At 43.8% G+C, this 13,121-nt stretch overlaps 1 protein-coding gene across 11 annotated transcripts in view; it reads left to right on the top strand.

The window, feature by feature from the left end:
- Window positions 1-13,121, top strand: part of LOC120543393 — a 221,437-nt gene that overhangs the window by 171,678 nt on the left and 36,638 nt on the right. For all 11 annotated transcript variants that reach the window (XM_039776468.1, XM_039776461.1, XM_039776463.1 and 8 more), the window contains one exon: window positions 1,803-2,955. In XM_039776468.1, the coding sequence (XP_039632402.1) occupies window positions 1,803-2,955 (1,153 nt within the window). The remainder of the gene's footprint in view (window positions 1-1,802; window positions 2,956-13,121) is intronic.

Genomic DNA, 13,121 nt, shown 5'->3' with positions numbered 1-13,121 from the left:
CTCAATTGACAATTGCCATAGAATACCAGAATTGGCAGGTCCACCACTGGCAGGCGCCCTGTGCTTTTCACAGATGAGAGCAGGTTCACCCTGAGCACATGTGACAGACGTGAAAGGGTCTGGAGAAGCCGTGGAGAACGTTATGCTGTAACATCGATCAGCATGACTGGTTTGGTGGTGGGTCAGTAATGGTATATCTGGGGAGGCATATCCATGGAGGAACACACAGACCTCTACAGGCTAGACCAGCGGCTCTCAAACTGTGGGGCGCACCCCCTTGGGACGGCCCTGAAGCTGCACAAGGGGAGGGGTGTTGAATAAATGAACAAGACATCAAAATACATTTTTTACATTTTTATTTCAAATTAAAATTTGCAAGCATATAATCGCAACGAATGCATTATAACTAAAATTAAAATAAAACATTTCTAAGGCAGAGATCTAATGACTAACTGACAAGCGACGCCGCTGCTGCTGCTGCCTTTATAGTCGCGTATTTTCAATCCAGAAAGTCCGAGACGTATCGGTGTCTGTCGCGAACATTCGGGTAACAGCAGATCAGGTGATAATGTGGCACGACTTCACCACATTGGCAGCGTAGCCAATATCGCCAACTTGAGTTAAATGATTTACTGCGTGTTGGGTTATTTTCATGATACAACTAACAGCGGCATAATATGTGTTGGACGAAAATACGTTTGTCTCGCGCAGATTGACTTCATCGGTGTCCTCGTTTACGAGATTTTTAAAAATGAAAACATATTTAATCGTTTCTTTACATAAAAAAAAATAATTAAATAAGAATAAATAATTTATTCTTTGTTTTTGGGATCAGAATTACTACCAAAAACCACACAAGGCATTTTAACAGTTATTAAAGCACTTTAAAAACAACTAAATTGCAAATATTTCATCGAAGTTAGCCGAACACATGCAAGTCTTATGGAAGTAAAAATGATAGGACTCGGCGACACCACACCTTGGTTAGTTGTACCAGAGGTTATTCTCATCTATCTTATGTTATGCAGGGGGCGCAGAATTATTCCAGGTAGAAGGGGGTGGGGACGCGAAATACGAAAGTTTGAGAACTGCTGGGCTAGACAACGGCACCGCAGGACTGCCATTAGGTATCGGGATGAAATCCTTGGACCCACTGTCAGACCCTATGCTGGTTCCTCCTGGTGCATGACAATGCCCGGCCTCAAGTGACGAGAGGATGAAGGAATTGATACCATTGAGTGGTCCCCACGCTCACTTCACCTCAATCCAATAGAACACCTCTGGGACATTATGTTTCAGTCCATCCAGTGCCACTAGGCTGCACCTCAGACTGTCCAGGAGCTCACTGATGCCCTGGTCCAGATCACCATCTGTCGTCTCATCAGGACGTTGTCAGACATGCATACAAGTACTTGGGGTCATACAAACTACTGAGTACGATTTGGAGTTGCAAAATGGACTTTTGATCAATGATCATTTTGTTCCCTTTGATTTTCGGGGTGTCCCTCTGTCGGTTGATCATTTTCATTTCTATCCTTTCGTTCCTCACACATCACCATATCAGTCCATATCAGTAGAGAGAGCCAGCAGGATTTTTTCCCCCATTGAGATCTGATGTGTTTTCAAAGCGTTCCTTTAATTTTTTTGAGCAGTTTTATTTTTTCTTCAGTTCTGAAGACACAAGTACGTAAAAGTTTCACGCCACTCTGTACCGTGTAGACACGACACTAATAATCCTGACTTAACTCAACTTAAATAAATACACTGAGTTGTTAATTCTGACATTTTGTTTCCTCACTCAGAAAAAACCTCTTCATTGGTCAAACCAGTCAGAGATGCCCAAGCTTTGGTTGTTACAGCATTTTACGAAGACCGACAGCAGAAAGATCTGATTCTAATCACTGGAATTGTGAAGCGAAGTCACTATGAAAAAGGGCAGGGGGCGCTCTACTGCCACGTGCCGTGTGGGAATGCCATTCACGTCAGACCCATCCATGCAGACATTCACGGGGACCACTTTGATTTTCCTTACGGGATGGCGAGTCTCACCTGCACAAACCCATGTGGATCAAGAGCTCTGACCAATGTGACGGTGAGCACAAGCAGTGACAGGACATCATCGGGGGTCACACTAACAATTCACAACACTAAGGACTCTCGACCCCCTGAGCCTCTGTGGGATTTCACCGTCTGCACTTCCACGATGTTCAATAACTTCAGTAATGTCCTGCAGCTCATCCAGTCTCTAGAGATGTACCGACTGCTGGGGGCCAGAAAGGTGGTCATCTACAAGACAAGCTGTTCTGACCAGGTACAGGAGGTGCTGGACTACTACGTCAAAGAAGGGTTTGTCCAGCTTCTTGAGTGGACAGTGAATTTGTACCTTAATCCATCCGCAAGCTGGAGTTATAAACTGCACAAGGGAGACTTGCACTATCACGGTCAGATTGTGGCACTAAATGACTGTTTGTACCGAAACATGTACTCCAGCAAGTATCTGGTTCTTATCGACCAGGATGAGATCATTGTACCCTACAAACACAACAACTGGAGAGACCTGATAGACTCCCTAAGAGAGGTGACACCTGGTGCCAACATCTTCAGGTTCTCAAATCGCGTATTTCCAACTGATATGTATGATAAAGACCCTGGCGCCCTACAATGGAACGATGTCCCAGGAGTCAATGTTCTACAATTTGTCAACAGGGAGACGAAACTCGAATGGTTTGACCCCAAAAAGATGATCGTGGATCCCAGAATTGCCTACAAAGCCTCAGTTCATTACCTCACGCATCATTCTGGAAAAGTGAAAGAAGTCGACGAATGGGAAGCCCTGATGTTCCATTATAAAGAGCACAAAGTGATCTCGGCACCCCGGAATGATTTAAGGCTTTTGGATTATAAAGCTGAGCTCAGTGTAAACGTGAATCAAGTTTTGAGCCAAACTCTAAGACGGTAAGATGGACGTCACTGTTTGTCATTCAGTTAATGTCAGGTAGGTGGCGCACAGTGGCGCAGTGGGTAGCGCTGCTGCCTCGCAGTTAGGAGTCCTGGGTTTGCTTCCCGGGTCCTCCCTGCTTGGAGTTTGCATGTTCTCCCTGTGTCTGCGTGGGTTTCCTCCGGGTACTCCGGTGTCCTCCCACAGTCCAAAGACATGCAGGTTAGGTGCATTGGCGACTCTAAATTGTCCCTAGTGTGCGCTTGGTGTGTGGGTGATGTGTGCGCCCTGCGGTGAGCTGGCACCCTGCCTTTCACCCTGTGTGTTGGCTGGGATTGGCTCCAGCGGACCCCCGTGACCCTGTAGTTAGGATATAGCGTGTTGGATAATGGATGGATGGATAATGTCAAGTATTGAATGTTATCACATGAGCATTTTGACTGCTGTGCTTTTTCTTTGCATTTTTATTGCTCTTCTGCTTAACTCTTGGGGTTGGGTGTCATAAGACTTCATTGACCTTCCTGTCCAGTGATGACCGCTGCTTAAACACTTAATGATTGTCTGGTGTGTGTAATGGTGGTGCTGGAACCTCTTATGCACGATTTTAGACTTTGCATACTTTTTGGTTGCATTAATGTCCGCAAAATGGTGGCTACCATCCAACAGCAGAACTCAACATGGTATTGTTCGTATAGCGTTAAAAGCCACTTTGCAGCTATTTCTGCTTGGCCAGGAGAACATTGTTTGCAATGTCAATTAGAAGTGGGCAAAAAACAAGCTGATCCAGAAATTCTTCTTGTGGTTCCGATTTTCGAGGAAAATGTTTCACCAGCGCAAAGATTTGTAGACGAACTACACACATGAAATTGTTTAATGAGCAAACTTCAAGAACCCTAAGGCATTACTCATAAACATCTCAGCAATCCCCCACATACCTCCATGTCACACTTCCCAGCAGCCCCAGAATCAGAGTCGAAGTCCACATGACCGTCATCATCATCAGGTTCTTCCATGTGAACTCTGAATACCATGAGGACTGATTGTGAGGTCATTGATGTTGGCCTCGTGGCCTTGGGACCCCTGCAGATTTTATTTTTTTCTCCAGCCGTCTGGAGTTTTTTTGTTTTTTCTGTCCTCCCTGGCCATCAGACCTTACATTTGCTCTATGATTATTAGTGTTCTCTTATTTAAATTCGTTCTTCATCATGTAAAGCACTTTGAGCTCCATTATCTGTATGAAAATGTGATATATAAATAAATGTTGTTGTTGTTGTTGAACCGTGATGTCCGTACAGGAAAGTCTCTGCAGCGTTTGTCGTATGGGAGCAGTTCAAATAGACAGCATGTGCTATATAAATAAATGTTGTTGTTATTGTCTTTTTAACATACAGCATGCGGTGTAAATACAAGAACACAAAGACAGGAAAAGATTTGGGGATTCCACCCAGTAGAACATACTGCCAGCGAGTATTCATACGGGACTGAAACAGAAGGGCAGAGGTTGGGTGTTAATAGGCGGTGGAGAGGAAGAGGCGGGTCCAGGAGGGAAGAGGCAGACACGAAGTCAGAAGGCGGGCGTGGCTTAGAGAGGAATGAGGAAGCTGGTTAGGACTTAGGTCTTCTTATCCTCTGGTGATCTGTAGAGGAAGAAGAAGAGGTGTTAATGTACAGTGTCAACCTCTGACTCTCCATTTTACTGCCTCCCAAGCACACATGTGTGATAGCAGATACAGCAAGGTTTGACCTTCACTTAAGCAGTAGCTGTAGATGAAGGTGATGTAATATAAAAAGCTTTGTTCCATGCTTACATTTTGTAGTCCGTTATATATATATAATTTAAATAAAAATAATTTAAATTTTTGCATATGAAAGAAGTTAGTCCACCCCTCCATTTACCATTACCTCAAATACCTCAAATTACAATAAGATCAGAACATCATTAGAGAGGACCCCATCTTATTTATGTCACAGTCGTTTAGTTTGGCTTGTTCGTTGTTGCTGAGGTGTGTCTCATCACTCGCCAGGATCGACAGAGCTGCCTGACACCTTCAAAAAGAAGATTCTAGATGCCTATGAGTCTCAGAAGGGATTCCAAAAGATCTCCAAAGAACTGGAAATCAACCATTCCAGTGCCAGCCTGTCCAGACCAGGAAAGTTCTACCCAAGAACATAACGTAAGACGCTGAAAGAAGTTTCCAAGAAGCCCAGAATTTCAGCATGGGACCTACAGAAAGCTCCTGCCTTGTTGATGTTAAAGTACATGAGTCCACCTTCCGAAGGAGGCTGCACAAACTAGATCCACGTGAGAGCTGCACCAGGAGAAACCCAGAATGAACATCAGAGCAAGAGTAGTGTGGACCACCAGGGGGCACACCGCCGCCCCAACCCGACATAGACAGACGTGGGACACAAGTTCAGGGCACACGTTTTTATTTTTTCCTGTGAGAAACGCCTTCCCCTGTTTCCCACGTGTACAGCACAGTCACAGACACAGACAATAGCACACTCCCCTTCTTTCTTTTTCCTTCTCTTCTTTCTCTTTTTTCCTCCACTCCTCTGTCTTCTCCCATCTCACTTCTGGCTCCTTTGACCTAGATCTGGAGGCACTTCCAGGTGTGGCAGAAGTGCTGCAATTAATGTCTCAGCAGCACCTGCAGCCACCCCCTGGCAGCACCCACAGAACCCAACAGGGTTGCACTAAACTCCACCCCCATGGAGCCCTGCAGGAGTCTGAGGTACCACTGCAACCCGGGGGGCTGCCACCTAGCACTCCAGTTAAGGTAATGCTCTGGATATACTCCCTCCCCAAGTTGTTCCAGCGTAGAGGTGTCCTGGCCGGGCAAGGGCTCCAGCTATACACCACAACAAGTTAGCCCTTGAACATCTAGATCAGAGATGCCCAAACTAGGGGCCCGTGGTAATGTTTGATTTGGCCCGCCACACCATCCGAGAAGAGGATGCCTTCGACACAGATCGTCATTTGTAGTTTGACATAACATTTTTGTTTGTTTTATTGTTGAACTACAAAAGAGTAAACTGATATTAAATGTTTAAATTAAATGTAAATTAATTAGATTTTATTTTTCGTGCATGCGCAATTCAAGGTGCAGCACCGCCTGCTTTGCGACACTCCACGTCAATTAACGTCAACAAATTAACAAACGCCATAATGGAGAAATCAAGGCGGTGGCACACAGACAAGAGAAATTTTAAAAAAGTTTGGCAAGACGAGTTTTTATTCACTGAAGTCAAATCAAGGGCAGTATGTCTAGTTTGCAAACAGTCGGTTGCTGTTTTAAAAGAGTACAATATCTGTCGTCATTATGAAACAAAACATTTATATTTATTTTAAATATTATGAAATAAATAAGGGGAAACCATAGCAACTTCAATGTAATGCAGTTTGATATATGATGCAAAATTTACTTTTGGCCCACGGCACCTCAGTCAAGTTTGATTTTTGGCCCTTCATAGGAAAAAGTTTGGGCACCCCTGATCTAGATAATGACTATGACCGCTCTGGACAGACGAGGCAAAGATAGAGTTGTCTGTCTATTGTTCACGAAAAGATGTTTGGTGAAAACCCAAGAAAGCTTTTCACCAGAAGAACCTGATACCAGATGTATAGCATGGTGGGGGAAATGTCCTGTTTTTGGGGGTGCTCTGCTGCATCAGGGCCTCTGCAGCTGACCATCATAGAATGCTTGAGGATAATGTAGGACCATCATGTCAAAAGAATGAAGCTCAACCGAAAGTGGACATGGCAACATGACAATGACTCTAAACATACCAGTAAATCCACCAAAGAATGGATGAAAAGAAATAAATGGTGGGTTCTGGAATGGACAAGTAAAAACCCAGATCTGAATCCTGTTGAGGGGGATTTGAAATGGGCTCTGCGCACAAGACACCCCTCGAACATCAGCCACCTGCATGGAGTCAGTGTCAGAAAGTACTAGAAGGAGATAGGAAGAGCTGACTTGAGGGGGCAATACCAGCAAGTAGAGCCAAGGGGGCATTTCATTTTCACTGAATAAACTATTGAAATGTTTAGTTTTAGTTATTTGTTTATTTTTCAAATTACAGTACATCTAAAGAATAGTCCAAGGAGCAGTCCCGTCTTTTTTTCTCTTCACTCTGTAAACCCCAAGTTATAAATATGAGAGCTGGTTGGGTCACCTGCAGAAATTCTCAACTGATTCTACACTTATGGGGTGTAATGACAAGGGGGGGGTGGGGGGTGAGACAAAGGAGAGGAGTCAGGGGGAGAACTTTGAGATTTGTACGCAAGTCAACATCAGCAAAACTAAACAACTGCTTATTGAAAGAGGTTCCATGTCTGGTCACCAACCTACAAGTAATTGGGGGTCCACATCAATGACATATTGGACTGGTCTTGGAGCACAGAGGAACTCATGAAGAAAGGGGAGAGCAAATGCTTCTTTCTTTGGAGACTGAGCTTTAATGTGGGAATGGACATCCTCCACATCTTCTACAACTCTGTTATGGCCTGTGCCATTTTCTTCTTTGTAGTGTGCTGGGCTGGTAACATCACTTCAAGAGAGGCCCACAAAATCAACAAGCTAATTAAAAAGGTAGACTCGGTTGAAGGACGCACTCTGGACCCACTAGAAGTAGCACAGGAGCAGAGAATTGAAACAAAATGGAGTGCCATTATGAACAATGGCATAATGCAGATCCTCACTCTGACACACTAACACTGAGGACTATCTATCTATCTATCTGTTGTAGCAAGGCGCTATATATGTACCCGACCCGACACAGACTGACACCAGAGGCACAAATGAAACCAACAAAATGCTTTTATTTTTCTTCACCTGTGGGGCACCTCTTCCCCGTGACACACAGGCACAACGCAGTCCCAAGCACACAAAAGCACAAACACTCTTCCTCTTTGCACCACTACTCCTCCCAGCAAGTGTAGTCCGCCTCCTCCCAACTCAGGCTCCTCAAGTGGTGGCTGCTGGCCCCTTTTATAGTCCACCCAGAAGTGCTCCAGGTGGTTGATTGAAGAGTTCTGGCTGCATTTCCGGGTGTGGCGAAAACACTGCCCATAAGGGGTCAGGAGTCCCATCTGCAGCACCCCCTGACGGTGCCAATGTGACCCAACAGGGCTGCACCCAACTCCAATTCCCATGGAGCCCTGCGAGAAACCGAGGCACCGCACCAACACAAGGGGTTTGCCATCTAGCGTCTAGGCGGAGGTATGGCGGAGTCCATGGCTACTCCTCCTGAACATATACTGAAGGGGCATCCTGGCCGGGCATGAACCCCGGCCATCCACCACTCTATCTATCTATCTATCTATCTATCTATCTATCTATCTATCTATCTATCTATCTATCTATCTATTGTGGTCGAATAACACACTGCAAGTTCCCATGGAACGCGGTCGTCCCTGCTTAATACAGTCCAATTAATGAAACGATAAAGGGTATCTACACTCACCTAAAGGATTATTAGGAACACCTGTTCAATTTCTCATTAACGCAATTATCTAATCAGCCAATCACATGGCAGTTGCTTCAATGCATTTAGGGGTGTGGTCCTGGTCAAGACAATCTCCTGAACTCCAAACTGAATGTCAGAATGGCAAAGAAAGGTGATTTAAGCAATTCTGAGCGTGGCATGGTTGTTGGTGCCAGACGGGCCGGTCTGAGTATTTCACAATCTGCTCAGTTACTGGGATTTTCACGCACAACCATTTCTAGGGTTTACAAAGACTGGTGTGAAAAGGGAAAAACATCCAGTATGCGGCAGTCCTGTGGGTGAAAATGCCTTGTTGATGCTAGAGGTCAGAGGAGAATGAATGGGCCGACTGATTCAAGCTGATAGAAGAGCAACTTTGACTGAAATAACCACTCGTTACAACCAAGGTATGCAGCAAAGCATTTGTGAAGCCACAACCGCTACAACCTTGAGGCGGATGGGCTACAACAGCAGAAGACCCCACCGGGTACCACTCATCTCCACTACAAATAGGAAAAAGAGGCTACAATTTGTACGAGCTCACCAAAATTGGACAGTTGAAGACTGGAAAAATGTTGCCTGGTCTGATGAGTCTCGATTTCTGTTGAGACATTCAAATGGTAGAGTCAGAATTTGGCGTAAACAGAATTAAAACATGGATCCATCATGCCTTGTTACCACTGTGCAGGCTGGTGGTGGTGGTGTAATGGTGTGGGGGATGTTTTCTTGGCACACTTTAGGCCCCTTAGTGCCAATTGGGCATCGTTTAAATGCCACGGGCTACCTGAGCATTGTTTCTGACCATGTCCATCCCTTCATGACCACCATGTACCCATCCTCTGATGGCTACTTCCAGCAGGATAATGCACCATGTCACAAAGCTCGAATCATTTCAAATTGGTTTCTTGAACATGACAATGAGTTCACTGTACTAAAATGGCCCCCACAGTCACCAGATCTCAACCCAATAGAGCATCTTTGGGATGTGGTGGAACGGGAGCTTCGTGCCCTGGATGTGCATCCCACAAATCTCCATCAACTGCAAGATGCTATCCTATCAATATGGGCCAACATTTCTAAAGAATGCTTTCAGCACCTTGTTGAATCAATGCCACGTAGAATGAAGGCAGTTCTGAAGGTCAAACACCGTATTAGTATGGTGGTCCTAATAATCCTTTAGGTGAGTGTATATGGACCACTATAATTACAACAGCAACAAAGTAAAGCATGTAAGCCAATATCGTCTGGTAGTCTTTTGTCCATGTTTTTTGGAGCTCCATCGTATGGTTCAGTTGAATCAGAAGTGACAGATAGTTTCTGGCAGTGGTTGGCTTTAAGGGCTGAAGACTACGAGGGGTGGAGTCAATTGCCCTCACTGGGCATCCTTCATCACTGTGGAGGGAAAAGAGGAGATGGTTAACATGAGTGCCCCATCTTGGCAGGTAATACCTGCTTCAGACTAGCCTGACGTACATGCTTCTATCTATCTATCTATCTACCTATTATATAGTCAGTCAGTCAGTCAGTCATTGTCCAACCCGCTACATCCTAACACAGGGTCAAGGGGGTCTGCTGGAGCCAATCCCAGCCAGCACAGGGCGCAAGGCAGACACAAACCCCGGGCAGGGTTCCAGCCCACCGCTGTCTATTATATAGTGCCTTTTCTATCAATCTATCTATTATTTAAATTAACGTAAAATCAGATATGCCTTTCTAAGGTACACACTATGACATCTTCACCTGCTAATTTTGAGCAGATGCGACAAAGTCTAAGTAGGATAGACTGGGATAAGCTTTTAAATGTGGAGACAGTCGAGGAGCAGTGGAGCAGGTTTAAAAATGTAATGCAGGACAGATACATACCTAAATTTGGAATTAATAGGAAACTAAAAAAAACTCCACGGTGGATTAATAAAGATTTAAAAAAGAAGTTGCAAAGGAAAAAACTGCTGTATAAGGCATATAAGACTAATGACTGCAAAGTGAATCGTAGAGTGTATGAGAACATGAGGGCAACCATTAAGAAGGATATCAGAGAGGCTAAAAGACAGTTGGAGAGGAATAGAGCAGATAAGGTGAGAGACGACCCCAAGAGATTCTTTCAGTATTTTAGTAGTAAAAGAACAGTTAAGGAGGAGGTCAAGTTCATCAGGAATAGTAAAGGGGAATTAAAAGATACAGACAGTGAAATAGCAGATGATTTAAACTTACATTTCTCTGAGGTGTTCACAAGTGAGCAAGTGGATAACCTCAGAGCAGTAACAGGGACTACTAAGGAGGTACTGAGGGATTTGGAAATTAAAGAGAGAGAAGTGCTGCTCAGATTAAATAAGATGAAATCAAACAAATCACCAGGACCAGATAATATTTATCCTCGTGTTCTTAAGGAGGCTAGTGAGTTCAGATATAAACCTTTGACACATATTTTAGGAAGTCACTGAGCACTGGAGAGATTCCGAAGGACTGGAAAATGGCAAATATCATCCCATTATATAAAAGGGTGACAGGGCAGATCAGAGCAACTATAGGCCAGTAAGCTTAACATGAAACATCACAGGAAAATTAATGGAAGGAATTATTAAGGATAAGATTGAGCAACACATGGCAAGGACAGGAGGAACAGTCAGCATGGGGTCAGAAGAGGGAGGTCGTGTTTTACTAACATGTTGGAATTCTATGAGGCAACAAAAGGATACGATCAAAGTGGAGCTTATGATATTATTTATCTGGACTTTCAGAAAGCATTTGATAAGGTGCCACATGAGAGGTTGGGCATCAAGTTAAAAGAAGTGGGAGTTCAGGGTGATGTTTTTAGATGGGTGCAGAATTGGCTCAGACACAGGAAGCAGAGGGTGATGGTGTGAGGAACCTCATCAGAACTGGCCGATGTTAAGAGTGGTGACCAGCAGGGGTCAGTGCTAGTGCTGCTGCTATTTTTAATATATATAAATGATTTAGATAGGAATATAAGTAACAAGCTGGTTAAGTTTGCAGATGATACCAAGATAGGTGGATTAGCAGATAATTTGGAATCCTTTATATCATCACAGAAGGACTTGGATAGCAGACAGGCTTGGGCAGATTTGTGGCAAATGAAATTTAATGTCAGTAAATGTAAAGAATTACACATAGGAAGTAAAAATATTAGGTTTGAATACACAATGGGCTGTCGGAAAATTGAGAGTCCACCTTATGAGAAGGATTTAGGAGTCATAGTGGACTCAAAGCTATCAACTTCCCAACAGTGTTCAGAAGCCATTAAGAAGGCTAACAGAATGTCAGGTTATATAGCGCCTTGATGTTCAGAGTACAAGTCACAGGAGGTTCTGCTCAGGCTTTATAATGCACTGGTGAGGCCTCATCTGGAGTCTGTGTGCAGTTTTGGTCTCCAGGCTACAAAAAGGACATAACAGCACAAGAGAAGGTCCAGAGAAGAGCGACTAGGCTGATTCAGAGCTACAGGGGTTGAGTTATGAGGAAAGATTAAAAGAGCTGAGCCTTTACAGTTTAAGCAAAAGAAGATTAAGAGGTGACATGATTGAAGTGTTTAAAATTATGAAGGGAATTAGTACAGTGGATCAAGACTTGTATTTTAAAATGAGTTCATCAAGAACACGGGGACACAGTTGGAAACTTGTTAAGGGTAAATTTTGCACAAACATTAGGAAGTTTTTCTTTACACAAAGAACGATAGACACTTGGAATAAGCTACCAAGTAGTGTGGTAGACAGTAAGACGTTAGGGAGTTTCAAAACTCGACTTGATGTTTTCTTGAAGGAAATAAGTGGAGAGGACTGGCGAGCTTTGTTGGGCTGAATGGCCTGTTCTCGTCTAGATTGTTCTAATTATAATTATTCTACCAAATGAAACAGTGATATTCTTACCCACTAAAATTTGTTTTGTTGTTTCCTCGCTGTCTTTCCCAAATCTTCTCCTTCCATAGACTTACTTAAGTCTTTCAGATTTGGTAAAGATCTGTCTTTTTGCCTTTCAAAGTGCCCATCATTTTTTCTGATAGGTGAACCCATTACATTATGATTTACTGGACTTCATTCTGGGCTCTCACTGCTGGTTCTCAGTGCTAACAAAGCCGGTAATTGGGTGATGTCTGAGGTACATCTTCTTCCTGACTGGGGTTTTGCTCAAGTGTTGCTCCATCTTGTGTCTCAATAAGATACGACCTTGGAGTGATGCTGTCACCTGTTCCCACAGCTGATTGCCAAGCTTTCTAAGTATACGGTGTCGTAATCACAGTACCACTTGTGACTGTTATTTTTGTGGTGTAAAATTCGGGGGTTTGATTGTCAATCACACAGCTCTGGCATTCTCGCCAATGTTAAGTATTTAGACAGAGTCAATCACAAGTGAATTTGCACCGTTCGCTTTTCCTTTTTCTCAATTGTTGTCCGGTTTCACACATGAGACGAATGTTACATTTTTCCCTATGTTCGTATTTATTTGGACCTTTTTCTTGTTTTTAATTCCTCATATTAACCCTTGACTTATTATGCTGTGAATGACACTCCTTAATAACCAAATGCAGATGCTTTGCGTGACTAGCACAGAACACACAATTTTACCCATAATGCACAGTATTTACTGCAGTTAAGGTGGTCCCTTATTGGATCACATTCACACCTCATGTAACCTGCTCCAGGGTTCCCTTGGTACCACATGAAGACCACTATTTCTT

This window comes from Polypterus senegalus, chromosome 13, assembly GCF_016835505.1.
Source record: "Polypterus senegalus isolate Bchr_013 chromosome 13, ASM1683550v1, whole genome shotgun sequence".
In the NCBI taxonomy this organism is placed as follows: domain Eukaryota; kingdom Metazoa; phylum Chordata; class Cladistia; order Polypteriformes; family Polypteridae; genus Polypterus; species Polypterus senegalus.
Note: the sequence above shows the minus strand (reverse complement) of the source record. Positions and strands in the feature narration are given on the sequence as shown.